General features: G+C 45.5%; 1 protein-coding gene across 1 annotated transcript in view; it reads left to right on the top strand.

Annotated features, from left to right (window-relative positions):
- Window positions 1-15,000, top strand: part of LOC308081476 (netrin-G2-like) — a gene marked incomplete at both ends in the record, with an annotated part of 26,661 nt that overhangs the window by 7,649 nt on the left and 4,012 nt on the right. Inside the window, 6 exons of the mRNA XM_080457848.1 lie at window positions 414-559; window positions 1,104-1,342; window positions 3,774-3,946; window positions 5,717-5,740; window positions 14,229-14,396; window positions 14,903-15,000. The exon at window positions 14,903-15,000 is cut by the window's right edge and continues 37 nt beyond it. Coding sequence (XP_080313974.1) covers window positions 414-559; window positions 1,104-1,342; window positions 3,774-3,946; window positions 5,717-5,740; window positions 14,229-14,396; window positions 14,903-15,000 — 848 coding nt within the window. The remainder of the gene's footprint in view (window positions 1-413; window positions 560-1,103; window positions 1,343-3,773; window positions 3,947-5,716; window positions 5,741-14,228; window positions 14,397-14,902) is intronic.

Raw genomic sequence — 15,000 nt, 5'->3', positions numbered from 1 at the left:
AAGAACCCGGAAGCAGAGCAGTCCCCACAACAACATTTACGATTCTTCGCCTATCGGTATATAACTCAAATGGCGCTGAGTAGGCTCAAGGGAATGTCGCAACGTTCAAGACGGCAACTCGCTCGCTTTAGCTCACTCGGTGGTCCCTTACGTGGCGACAATTCCCTTGAAACTGCGCGCCTCCGAAATGGTTTAGTCACAATGGGGGAGATGCGAGGCGGCTCTGCGCGGATTTTGGGGTTTTCCAGTTGCCTATGCACGGAATGACCACTCCGTGCAATGTATACTAAATTCTTGGCGATCGGGTTGGACGGACGGACACACGGACACCTGGACGAACGTAGAGGGTGCAAAACATAGTCGGCCACGCCTTCTGCTTAGCGGAGACAATAATAATTATGATACTATTTCAGGTGTCACCTGGCAACCCTTCCAGTATTATGCTGACGACTGTATGGAGGCGTTCGGAATGCCAGCTAAGCAGGTGCGAGACCTGTCGGCTAGCAACCTCACCAGGGTCATCTGCACCGAACAGTACTCCCGCTGGGTTGGAGCAAAGGTAACCCATCTATACTGGTTTTTACCTGGTTTGAACTAGTTTGAACTGGTTTTACCTGGTTTTACCTGGTATGAGCTGGTTTTAAACTGGTTTGAACTGGTTTTACACTGCTTTAGCTGGTTTGAGCTGGTTTTACCTGGTTTAAAGGTGTGTGACGGGGGAAGTGTTTTTTCAATTCCTTTTTTCATTTATTTTTAATATTTTTAAGGGAAAATTCAAAAAATAAAATAACCAAATAAAATAAATGAAAAAAGTTATTGAAAAAACACGCCTCCCCTCATTATTAGAATTAAGGACAATAATAGTCACCAGAACCAAGGACGGGTGTTTTCGATGAATCTAACATGGTTAAAAATGGAGTTTGAAGTTACAATGGATTTGTATAGAAAGGGGGCGTGTCTGATAAAATGAATATCAAATATCTTAATACTGACTCAAGCAACTTAAAAGCTGTCTAAAAATTACCCCAAAAACATGTTTGCGAGTGAAATATCCCTTTAAAGTAAAAAACTATGTTAGTACTTTTTCCATCACCGTCCAATAGGAAGAGAGGGCGGTGGTCTTTGAGGTGCGGGCGCGCTTGGCAGTGATCGCGGGTCCCAAGCTGATCAACATGGACGCCCTGTACACCCGCATGGAGACCATGAAGGGACTGAGAGCGTTCTTCTCCTTCACAAACCTGCGCCTGCGCTTGCTCCGCCCCGCTCTGGGCGGGACCTACGTCCAGACGGACAACCTGCTGAAGTACTTCTACGCCATCTCTAACATAGACGTTCCTGCCAGGTAAATATTATGATCACAATCTGTCTTTATATTGTCCCCCACAGTGTGTTCAACACAAAGACACACAACAATATAGCACAATAGGACAAGGGGTCTTCAATAGGGGGTCCGGGACCCCCTTTTTTTTACATTAACCACTTGAACCCCAGCATCCCTATTCTGAGGAGAACTTTAGCCAAAAATGGCAGATCTACAAGCTCACAACGCCTCACGCTGCGAGCCGTTGTGAGCTTATAGATCTGCTATTTTCGGCAAAGACGTTTGGTGTAGAGGGAAAAAAGAGCAGACCAACTACCAGAGCCAAAGATCAAGTTTAGTAAGTTTCAATGGCTTAAGTTAAATGTCTAAAAATACACGTCAACATGAATCCAACACTGATGACAGTGTCTGAGAAGCTATATCTATGAAACGTATGAACAAGTTTGATCACAATGTTATACAATATGTAGTGGGGGGGGGGTCCCTGCTTCATCTCTCTCTCAGCTACGGGGTCCTTGGCCTGAAAAACGTTGAAGACCCCTGCAATAGGGCACAGCATTTTGTGGTGACACAGATAGAAAACCCATACATTTCCCCTACAGAGATTTCCAAAAATATTTATATATATTTATTTTTATTTTTTTTGCAACTTATTGTTTTTATTGTTATTATCAGGAGAGACAATACATTTATGCATAATAATGCTTCATATTCACAATAGTCTTTCTGTACAATATTTCACATTGTCTCCCATGAGACAGCAGCAACAAAAGAATAAGAAAAGTAAAGCAAAACAAAAGACAGACAAAAAATAAGAAGTAAAAAAATCAGAAAGAAATATACAAGCATGAAAGAACAGAAGAATGTACACTATGTATCCTCATTCCTCACACATACACTGTAACACAATATATATCCACACACATACCGCACATTCAGGCTATCAAATTATACGATACATATCTCTTTATAAAATTATAAATCGTATCAAAACTCAATGCGTGCAAAAGGCGTCCACTTTTTGGTAAATTGCTCGCTTTGTAGCCTCACCAAATAAGTGATTCTTTCCATATCTCTAATCTCTTTGACTTTATTCAACCATTGTTCGGGGGTCGGAGGGAGCAGACCCAACCAGTTAATTGTGATGCATTTTTTGGCTGCCGTTAACAATATCTGAAGGAGGTAAATATTCTTCCTGCCTTCGAAACCCGTCGGCACAATTCCTAGAATAGCCGTCTTGAAATCTTGTGGTACTTGAGTATCAAATACTTTATTGATGTCGCTAAATACTACATTCCAAAACTGCCGCACTTTAGGACATGTGCAAAAGATATGTGAATGGTCGCCAACCTGCTCACCACATCTCCTCCAGCACTCGCTTGTAGGAGTAGTGCCTGCAGTGCTCTGGCAGTCAGTAACGGGGTCTTAAAAAACCTACTCGTAATTTTCCACTGATATTCTCTCCAAGAATTAGAATTAGTTACTTTGTGCGCTTCAGTGCAGGCATCAACCCATTCTTCTTGTGTAATCTCTTGTTGTATTTCAGCCTCCCACTTTGCTTTTATATAAAGAGTGTCACCGGGAACCATTGACAATAGATTTTGATACAAGCTAGAAAAAAAAAATCCACTTGAAGCTCCATTTTGGATGTCAATCAGAAAGGATTCTAAAACAGATGGGCTTCTATTATTGTCCCAGTCCTCGTGACTTTCTAAAAAGTGCATTAGTTGGAGGTATCTAAAAAAGTCAGTTCTAGGAAGGTTAAACTCGTTTCTGAGTTGATCAAATGAATTTAGCTGGCTGGAGTGACATAACTGGTGAACAAACCTCAAACCTAGCCTACTCCACCCCCCGAACCCAGCATCCAACCTTGATGGTACAAAACCCCTAATACATCCAATTGAAGACAGGCCAGATGTTGAGAGAGGCAGTCTAAACTCTTTCTGAACTTCCTTCCATATTTTCATTGTGAACCTAGACCAGGCACCAATGGTGTCTACATTGATATTATGTCCCGAAAAAGGAAGGGCTTATATAAATTATTTTAAGCCTGGAACCAAGCCATCCATGCTCCTGGTGAATCCATGACCATAAAAAACATTTGATTCTGTGTCAAAAAATATTTGAAAACCGCACGAAAAAAAGGGTATTTATTAAATATAGCAGGCCTATATAATATAATTAAATATTGAACAGATATCTGTGAGAAGTGTCTAACATGTTAAGTTTTAAAAGTAGTCAGTTCTCTAGTTTCACGTGACGTGACATTCTCTAGTATGTGACCTAATAACTAACATGTTTTAAGTCTGTGATTATTTTTATTATTAAAATAACAACAACATGACATGAAAACCATCTTAGTTAAGGACATCTATTTATTGTGTGTGTTTGTGTGTGTCCATGTGCGTGTGGGTGTGCGCGTTTGTGTGCATGTGTGTGTGTGTGTGTGTAGGTGTGACTGTAACCTGCATGGCTCAGAGTGTGTGTTGCGTCAGGGCGTTCTGCAGTGTGTGTGCGACCACAACACCTCCGGTCAGGACTGTCAGCTCTGCGGGCGAGGGTTCAAATCCAACGCCTGGAGACCGGGAAGCTTCCTGCCTGTTCCCGCCGGCATGGCTAATACATGTAATGCACACACACACGCACGCACGCACGCACGCACGCGCACGCACGCACGCACGCACGCGCGCGCACGCACGCACGCACGCACGCACGCACGCACGCACGCACGCACGCACGCACGCACGCACGCACGCACGCACGCACACGCACCATACATCAGTGTCTATCAACCTTTTTTGTGCCAAGGCACACCTGGCATAGCCAAAAAATCCCAGGGCACACCTAGAAATACGGTATCTATAATTATATATATATATACGGTATATCTATAAACACACACTAGGGGTGTGCCGATTTTCACATTTCACGAAACGATACGATATTGGGCACACAACTTCGATACGATTTCGATACGATACGCACTTTTTTATCGTGAAAATATATGGGGGAGAAAAAAAGCAAATGCAAACAAATATTTCTGTTTTTGCATTATTCAGACATGCAAACTTGTAGCTTTTCAGCTTCCACTAGCCGTTTTGAATCCAAATAGGGCAATAGTGTGACACCTGACCCGAAAAAAAACAGCATGTTGTCACCCTTTTCACCTCGGGGCTGTTTGCATGCCTGATTATTATTATTGTTTAAAAAAATAAATAAATAAAAAAAAATCTTTTTTTTTTTTTTCAAAATCTTTTTTTTTTCAAACCTCCTTCAAACGGCGCGGCACACCTCAGCAGTAGCCCCGGCCCAAAATTGGGACGTTTGCCAGGGTTGATATACACTGCCATACATGTCTCTCATCAACCTGTGGGTCGGACTAGGGACCCCCAAGGGGTCCCCACATGATTTGGGGGGCGGGGGTTCCCAGATTACAGTGAAGTGACAATTTAAGGACTTTTAAGACATGTTTTACGTGTGTACACTCTCAGAGTTACACACCCGTAAGGGTCCATTTGCAACCCCCTCAAGGAACCATGAGGGTCTCTGGACCACACTTTGAGACCCTCTGGTGTAGCAGAGTGTTTCCAGTGAGTCAACACCCTGACTCTGTTTGAGCAGAATGGAACAGAGCCTTCATTAGTGTCATTGGTAACATAACACCAACCATTGGAAGTAAGGAAGAGGCCCAGTTTCTTTCCAATAATATGGCTGCTGTTCAAAAGAGCCTATAGCGCCCAGGGACGCTGGAAGTCATTTATGCCAGGGGGGCTGGGCTTGGCGGGGGACTCCGCACGCGCGCGAAGCGCGCATGCGCGATTTTTTTTTCACATGTGTCCCGCGATTTCTTTCACATTTTTCACCTTTTTTCACCTTTTTCAACAAATATTTTATTCCCCAAAGTTAAATACATCATTGTTTTAATATATAAGTGTGTATATAGACTTTTAAAATGATATATATTTGTTAAATAAAAAAATAAATAAAAAAAAAACATAAAAAAAAAAAAAAAAAATCTTTCTCTTCCCCACCACCAGGGGTGCTGCAGCACCCTCAGCACCCCACTTCCCGCGTCCCTGATAGCGCCCCTCTTTGGCCAGCCGGAGTAAGATTTGTTTCAAGGCCGTTTGGCATGACCCTGTTTCATATTCGGACGTGTTTTGGTACAAAGCAGCCATAGCTGGTTTATGCCAGACTGTGGGAAAACAGCAGAAGAATAAGAATTAAACCAACACATACAAATAGGTTGCCTTTATTGGCCCCTGATCATCTGTAATATTCCAAAACATATTTAGAATAATCAACAACAAAAAATCTAGTAAAAATACTGTAAACAACAGCATTGACTGTCTGTCTGTCTGTCTGTCTGTCTGTCTGTCTGTCTGTCTGTCTCAGGTGAAGCAACAGGAGCAGGAGGAGGTATGGAATTTCTGTCTGTCTGTCTGTCTGTCTGTCTGTCTGTCTGTCTGTCTGTCTGTCGTGTATCATTTCATTCATCTTGTCTCCGCCCCCGTCTTGCTTGACCTTTACTCTGACCCCCACCCCCATGTGGGAAACGATGGGAAGTGTAGTTTATAATCAAACACATGATTGCGAGTGCTGCTCTCTGGTTGGCTGGAAGCGGTCACATGATTATGATGAACAAGGAGCATGTTGGGAATCTGAAGCCTAATCTGACTTTCTGCCTGGCAGATGGTGTGTGTGTGTGTGTGTGTGTGTGTGTGTGTGTGTGTGTGTGTGTGTGTGTGTGTGTGTGTGTGTGTGTGTGTGTGTGTGTGTGTGTGTGTGTGTGTGTGTGTGTGTGTGTGTGTGTGTGTGTGTGTGTGCGTGCTAAGCCCTGTTTAGCTCACCTCATCCTGTCAATCAAGACTTAACCTCAGTGAACACCTGCACACACACACACACACACACACACACACACACACACACACACACACACACACACACACACACACACACACACACACACACACACACACACACACACACACACACACACACACACACACACACACACAATTGCTAGAGTTCCACAGAGACATATTAAAGGCATAGTACTGTGTTTACATAATTGTCTCCGCCAGAACGAAAGGTATGGCGGAGACTATGATTTGCACCCTGTCCGTCCGTCCGTGTGTGAACAGCTAATCTCCGCCAAATGTTTCACATGGGCCTGTTATAGCGCCATCATGAGGCCGCTTTTTGCGAATCATTTTTGTTATATTACTCCTACAAATGTTGTCCAAACATCACGCGAATCAGTACATATTATCTCTATAGTCAGGTGATCAAGACGGATCCGTCAGATCCGTCCGATTTTTCACATTCCAGCCTGATTGGCGACTTCTGAACATTGCTGGCCCACACTAACCTACCTGACCTGGCCCACACTAGCCTCGGAAACCCAGGCTTTTTTTTTTGTTACAAAAGAAAAAAAGCCTGGGGGAGCCATGCAGGAACGATGGTCTTGGACCTTGTTATCTCCTAACCAATCAGAGTGCAGAGGGGCGTCGCTCTAAATTTGGTGACGTCAGCGTGCTCCGTGCACAGGCCGAGGGGGGGAGGGGAGGGGAGGCGGGGACATAGATTGGTGAAGCAATAGGAAGCCACGCACAAATCCGGGCGGCTGTGTTTGGGTCCGCCCTTCAAGACCATGGATTGAGCTCGTAGCCTCAGGCTAGGCCCACACTAACCTACCTGACCTGGCCCACACTAACCTACCTGACCTGGCGGAGACTTGTGCTCTGAGGAGCACTTTTTCTAGTTGCATAAATCATTTCCCTCTATAGCAGCAGTCATCAGCCACTGGAGTATTGTGGTGGTGTTTACCTGCAGAAACACCTTTTCCTCTTACTGTATTCTGGTGTTTCCACCGTTTGTTTTGGTTTCCCCAAAAAAACGTCCCCTTCTACAATTACAATTTACCATTTACAATTTAGGCATTTAGCAGACACTCTTAATCCAGAGCCTCTTACAGTAAGCACTAAGACAAGGACAACACGAGGTAATACATCAAATGTAGAGCAATAGTAATCTAGTAATGTAGGATCGTAGGTAAACCAGGAACCTATCATCAGTCTAAACAGTCGAGGTGAGTCTTCAGATTACGGCAGAAGATTGGGAGTGAGTCTGGGAGTGGTGTGGAGCGTTGTCCCGGATGTTCTAGAGAAGGTTCAGACAGCTTCCCTGTGTTAGCTGATCTGAGTGAGTGGGAGGGGTTGTAGGGTTGGATCATGTGGGGGGTGTCATACCTTTATGGTTGCTTTGTAGGCCAACATCAGTGTTTTGTACTCTGTGAGGGCAGCAACTGGGAGCCAATGGAGGGAGAGGAGAACGGGGGAGACATGTGAACATTTTGGCTGGTTGAAGACCAAGTGCTGCGGCATTCTGGATCAAAAACAGTGAAAACACAAACAAACAAATACAGCGATAGGCAATGTGTTTTTACAGGTAAACACTACCACACTACTCCAGTGGCTGATAACTGCTGGTGTGTGTGTGTGTGTGTGTGTGTGTGTGTGTGTGTGTGTGTGTGTGTGTGTGTGTGTGTGTGTGTGTGTGTGTGTGTGTGTGTGTGTGTGTGTATGTATGTGTATGTGTATGTGTGTGTGTGTGTGTGTGTGTGTGTGCCCATCCTGCCCCTTGGAAATAGGATCTTTACCAGACTGAGTAGCGAAGTGAGAGTCAGCATTGTTCAGTAAAGATCAAATAATCAGATCAATAGTTGCTGGCCAGTAGATTTGCTTACACACTATTAAAACAAAACAAAAATTGTTTTATTTAATTTCACTGTTACCATGCCAACCATCTATGGACAGATGTTAGCTCCGCCCCTGTCACAGACACAGGTAAGCCACTCCCACTACAGAATATGACATCGGTGAGGTCAAATTACACCTGTCAATCACCCAGGAATACCTGTAGTTAAACCATTAGTTAAACATGGTGACCAAACATGAGGAGACATTGAGCTAGACTGATAGATTGTTTTACAATTAGATTGTAGATGGAGTCATGGAGCCATTGATGGCTCAGAATATAGAATAGATGTGTTTATTGTAGCGTTAAAAGTGGTATATAGATAACGTTCAGCCACTAGGTGGCACCCTCCCCCTCAACATCACACCATGGGCGTGGGCTAATTTTATAGGTGTGTATAGTAGGCGTGGTCTAGTTTCTCAGGTGTATATAGTGGGCGTGGTCTAGTTTCTCAGGTGTATATAGTGGGCGTGGTCTAGTTAATCAGGTGTATATAGTGGCCGTGGTCTAGTTAATCAGGTTTATATTGCCTAGTGGGCATGGTCTAGTTTCTCTGGTGTATGTAATGATCGTGGCCTAGTTTCTCAGGTGTATATAATGGGTGTGGTAGAGTTAATCAAGTGTATATGGGCGTGGTCTAGTTTCTCAGGTGTATGTATGGGCGTGGCCTAGTTTCTCAGGTGTATATATAATGGGTGTGATAGAGTTAATCAAGTGTATATGGGCGTGGTCTAGTTTCTCAGGTGTATGTAATGGGCGTGGCCTAGTTTCTCAGGTGTATATATAATGGGCGTGGTCTAGTTTCTCAGGTTTTGATAGTGGGTGTGGCCTAGTTTCTTAGGTGTATATAATGGGCGTGGTTTTGTTAATCAGGTGTATATAATGGGCATGGTCTAGGTCAGTGGTTCTCAAAGTTTTCAATTTAGCCCACAGACCATCCATAACTCTGAGAGTGTAAACCACATTATGGACCCCCCCCTCGGGCACCCTCTCACGGACCCCTGGGGGCTCCTGGCCAGACCCCCCTTTGAGAACCGCTGCTCTAGGTGTTCATCTTTAGTGAGTGGCCATGGTCTAGTTGTAGTGATAACTGTTCTCTTCCTAAACAGCGGACAGCAGTGTCTTTGACACAGCAGCATCTGGTGGAGCCACTACATCTACTCCTACTACCACAACTCCCACTCCTACTACCACAACTCCCACTCCTACTACCACAACTCCTATTCCTACTACCACAACTCCTATTCCTACAACTACAACTCCTATTCCTACAACTACAACTCCCACTCCTACTACGACAACTCCTATTCCTACAACTACAACTCCTATTCCTACAACTACAACTCCTATTCCTACTACCACAACTCCTATTCCTACTACCACAACTCCTATTCCTACTACCACAACTCCCACTCCTACTACCACAACTCCTATTCCTACAACTACAACTCCCACTCCTACTACCACAACTCCCACTCCTACCACCACAACTCCCACTCCTACTACCACAACTCCTATTCCTACTACCACAACTCCTATTCCTACAACTACAACTCCTATTCCTACAACTACAACTCCTATTCCTACAACTACAACTCCTGCTCCTACTACCCCTGTTCCTACTACTACTACTACCACCACCACCACCACTACCACCACTACTCCCCCTCCTACTACTACCACAACAACTCCCATTCCTACTACTACTCGTCCCACCACCACCACCACTACTACTACTACTACTACCACTACTACTGACATGTATACTGCTACAACTACTGGTACATGGAGTGCAGACCTAGATACTTCTACTACCGACAGTACAGGAAACATTCCTACCACTGCAGACAGTACTGTTGCTCTTACAGACATGTCTAGTACTGCTACTTCTCCATTTTACAGTACAGACACCAGTACTACTGCTACTACTATGGCTGATACAACTACTTTATTTGAGACTAGTGCCACCTCCCCGCTGGTCACCTCTAGTCCCACATTACCGGACACCAGTGGTACTGATAGCAGCAGTACTATTAGCATTTACAGTACCGCCAGTCCAGTTAGCAGTACTGAGTACGACAAGTCTATTTCTGACCCAGTCACTTGGCCCCCTGATTCTAACCCCACAGTAGGACTTCCAGGTACTGCAGACCTAACAGCGGTTAGTACTGCGGTATCAGCTGTCAGTACTGCGGTATCCACTGTCAGTACTGCAGTACCAGTTGTCAGTACCAACACCAACACCTCTGATCTTCCTCCCGTAGCAGTTATAGACATACCATCTGTTGCTAGGGCAACCACCCCTAGCCTAGCAACAGCATCATCTGTCCTGACAACGACCACCCCAGCCAATGACAGAGCTCCTTCTGCCTCTGCTGCCGACTCCTCAGCTGGCATCACCCCGCCCATTCCCTTGGCTCCACCCAATCAGGATCTTGATGTCATTGAGTCACCTCCCGCCGAGCTGGCTCCTTCCCCCATGGCGCCTCCCCCCGGCTCCTCCACCTCCTCCCAGAGCCCAGGGACAGCAGACGGACCTCCTCCACCGACTCCGACTCCTCCTCTGGAAGCAGCAGACACTCCAACACCTCCTCCTGCTCCTACAGGGTCTCCTCCTGCTAAAGGAGGTGGTTCTGTCGTACCAGACTCAAACCCCAACCCTACAGACAGCCCCTCCTCTCCCTCTGGCAGTTTGGCTCCTCCCCTTGACTTCGACTTCCCTGTTCCAGATGCCCCAGACTCAGCTGATCCTGGAGAGGATTCAAGACTGGATTCTAGACAGGACTTTCCAACGGTACCCGACTCCGGACCTGATGCTGACGCCAGACCAGGGTTTGACGGAGCTCCAGGAACGCCTGGTCTTGGAGGAGGTTCAGACACAGGAGGAGGAAATTACGGTCCAGATTATTCTGACCCAGGGACAGATTATGTAAACCCTGACCTGGACTGGCTGGGATTTAGTCCCGTGCCAGATAGTTCTGGTAATGTAGACCCTCAGAATCCCGGAGTGGAGTTCTTTGGCTCTGACTTATCAATGCCAGAGACTGCCCCCAGTGGACCAGAACCCAGGGAAGAGGGCGGGGCAGACTCAGGAGGGGGTGGGGCAGACTCAGGTGGGGGCGGGGACCGCCTTAAAGACGGTGAAAACAGAGAATGGAGAGAACAGACGAAGGAGGAGAGAAAAGAAGACAAAGGTATAAAACACAGTTCTGGCTGTGAGATGTTCTACATTAGTGGGCAACCAAACCTGAACCTGCACGATTACTTCTGTTTATTTACACTGCCATAACATTTATCCTTGTTTGGATAGCAACACCAAGGTTCCTGGTAGGATAGAAAACCAGCAGTACCACAGGTGCTGGTGGGATAGAAAACCATCAGTACTAGAGGTCCTGGTATAGAAAACCAGCAGTACTAGAGGTCCTGGTGGGATAGAAAACCAACAGTACTAGAGGTCCCGGTATAGAAAACCAGCAGTATAGAGGTCCTGGTAGGATAGAAAACCAGCAGTACCACAGGTCCTGGTGGGATAGAAAACCATCAGTACTAGAGGTCCTGGTATAGAAAACCAGCAGTACTAGAGGTCCTGGTGGGATAGAAAACCAACAGTACTAGAGGTCCCGGTATAGAAAACCAGCAGTATAGAGGTCCTGGTAGGATAGAAAACCAGCAGTACTAGAGGTCCTGGTAGGATAGAAAACCAGCAGTACTAGAGGTCCTGGTAGGATAGAAAACCAGCAGTACTAGAGGTCCTGGTGGGATAGAAAACCAGCAGTACTAGAGGTCCTGGTAGGATATAAAACGAGCAGTACTAGAGGTCCTGGTAGGATAGAAAACCAGCAGTACTAGAGGTCCTGGTAGGATAGAAAACCAGCAGTACTAGAGGTCCTGGTGGGATAGAAAACCAGCAGTACTAGAGGTCCTGGTAGGATATAAAACGAGCAGTACTAGGGGTCCCGGTAGGATAGAAAACCAGCACTCCAGAGGTCCTGGTAGGACAGAAAACAAGGGTTCCTAAATGGCGAGGTTTAGTGACCTCTGTTTTAAACTCACATGTGGGTGGAGCCGGCCTGCACCTTCTATCCTATCACACATTGAAGTTATCTTGCTGACAAACATTCAAACAAATCCAAGATGAATGGCATTTCTCTCCTCGTTCTAATTATTCTGTCTGTTCAACACAACAGCATCTGAGGCCAAAGAGGAAAAGACTGAGAATGTGGGAGAGAATGAGAAAGGTGACAGAGGCTATGAGAGAAAAGGTAACTCATCCAATCTAATAGAGAAAAGGTAACCCATCCTATCTAAAGTAGAGAAAAGGTAGCCTAACCCATCCTATCTAAAGTAGAGAAAAGGTAACCCATCATATCTAGAGAAAAGGTAACCCATCCTGTCTGAAGTAGAGAAAAGGTAACCCATCCTATCTAACGTAGAGAAAAGGTAACCCATCCTATCTGAAGTAGAGAAGGTAGCCCATCCTATCTAAAGTAGAGAAAAGGTAACCCATCCTATCTGAAGTAGAGAAAAGGTAACCCATCCTATATAAAGTAGAGAAAAGGGACCTCACCCAGTCACCCTCCACGATAGCTCCGGGTTAAGACTCCAGACGCATCGGGTCAAGTACGATTGGCTGTCACGGTAGCACTCTTCCCAGACCTTGATACCAGATAGATGCTGATTGGCTGTCACCATGGTCACACGGATTGTTTTCTTGTCCAAAAGCAAACCAGAAGATCCTGGTCACCGGAGGTGCAAAGGTCAGCCAGTTGTCAAAACTAGACTCCGTCAACTTCCAGGGTAAGACCCCACCTTGACCCCTGAACCATTGTCCATTTCCAGGTCAAGGACTGTCAAAACCATTGGTTCTCAAAATGGCGTCCGGGGACCCCAGGGGTCCTTGAGGTGGTTCCAGGGGGTCCCCAGCCAAATGACTGATAGTTGGGAATATAGGAACAAAATGGACCCTTATGTGTCTGTAACTCTGAGAGTGTACAAAAGGAACCAAGTGTCCACTTGGTTCCATTTCTACACTCTCAGAGTTACATTAACACTGATGAAATGGTATCAACTGGGGGTCCTTGAAAATAAAGTGTGTACTTCCTTAAAAATCCTCTCCTTGGGGGTCCCTGGCATTTCTTTTCAAATAGGGGTCTGTGGGCTAATAAGTGTCAATTCGGGGGTCCTTGACATGAAGAAGTTTGAGAACCATTGGTCTAAATAGAATTATAATATATCTAGAGAACGGACGGCCCCGCCCACACCCATTCATTTCAATGAACGTTGCTCATCCAGCGGATGAAGCACCCGGAAGTAACACTCTTCTTTCGGGATTGGCTCCAACGTTGGAGCCAATAGAGCAGAGCGCACTGTACCTTGTCAGACGATAGCGTCCTAAATGCAGAAGTCTTGCCATACCAGATTTGGCCACCAGGCTAATATGGCTTCAATAATCCTCCGCAGTTCTGGGGGCTTTGTCTAAACCCTTTCCAGTAAATGCATACAATCCACTCCGTGTTTCCATATCATCCACTCTGTGTTTCATATCATCCACGTTGTGTGTGAAAAGCAAAATGCATAAGCACTCTTGTGTTTCAACTGCCATGTCCATGTGCTATAATGAAAATTATGCCTTTTCAGATGTTACAACTTATACACCAGATGTTGTTGTTACCATTTTGGAAGTGGCATGTACATTTGACCACAGCCTGGAAGATGCATTCTTACCAAGGTGCTAAAGTACCAACGTCTTAAGGATGCTATTAAACAGCTTGGTTACAAATGTAAACTGCTTGTGTTCATATTTGGAAGCTTCTGTTTAAGGTCCATAAATGAGTTGTGAGAGGCCTGCAAATTGCAGGAATGCCCAAGCCAGGAGCTAAGGCATTGGCAAAATTCTGTTCAGTGTCTGTGATAATTGGTATAATTGTCGCCATATATGGAGGAGGCGATGCTTCCTGTACCCGTGATCTGTATCCTGAAACACTTGTTGTTGAGTTTTACCAAGTTTGTGCATCTACTATTGTTTGTGTTCATTAAATGTGAACGCAAATAAAGATGTTAAATGTGTGTGTGTGTGTGTGTGTGTGTGTGTGTGTGTGTGTGTGTGTGTGTGTGTGCGTGTGCGTGTGCGTGTGTGCGCGTGTGTCAGACTGTGAGTGTAACGGCCACTCGAACCGCTGTACGTACATTGACTACCTGAACGTGGTGACGTGTGTGAGCTGTAAGCACAACACCCGAGGACGGAACTGTCAGGACTGCCGCCTGGGCTTCTACAGAGACCCAAATACTGCCGTAGAGGACGAGGACGTCTGCGCTGGTTAGTGACCACACACACACACACACACACACACACACACACACACACACACACGCACACACGCACAGATTTGTTTTACTGTACTTAGTTGTGAGGACATGAACATTTTAGGATGGACACTGAAAATAGCCGAAAACTAGCAGATCTGCATGCGCACATCTATCTAACTACTATCAATAGCAGATCTACAAGTTCACATCTATCAAATTGCTAACTATAGCAGATCTACAAGCTTACAAAGCGTTGCGATGTGATGTGACACTTCGTGAGCTTGTACTGTAGATCGGCATTTTTTTCCGGTGTGTGATATCGCCGTTCAAGAGCGTTTAAAATAGGAAAAACTAATCCTAACCCTAAACCTCTAAATCCTAACCCTAAACACAACCTGAATCTTTGTCTAATTGTAAACTGTGTGTGTGTGTGTGTGTGTGTGTGTGTGTGTGTGTGTGTGTGTGTGTGTGTGTGCGTGTGCGTGTGCGTGTGTGTGTGCGTGTGCGTGTGTGTAGAGTGTAACTGTGAGCTGCAGGGTAGTGTCCATGAGCGCTGCGGCCAGGCAGGGTCGTGTGTGTGCAGAGAAGGCGCCACAGGGAGGCGCTGTGACTCC

Source organism: Gymnoscopelus braueri (genome assembly GCF_963280865.1).
Source record: "Gymnoscopelus braueri genome assembly, contig: SCAFFOLD_344, whole genome shotgun sequence".
NCBI classification, from domain to species: domain Eukaryota; kingdom Metazoa; phylum Chordata; class Actinopteri; order Myctophiformes; family Myctophidae; genus Gymnoscopelus; species Gymnoscopelus braueri.
The sequence above is the reverse complement of the archived record's forward strand: the minus strand, read 5'-3'. Positions and strand labels throughout refer to the sequence as shown.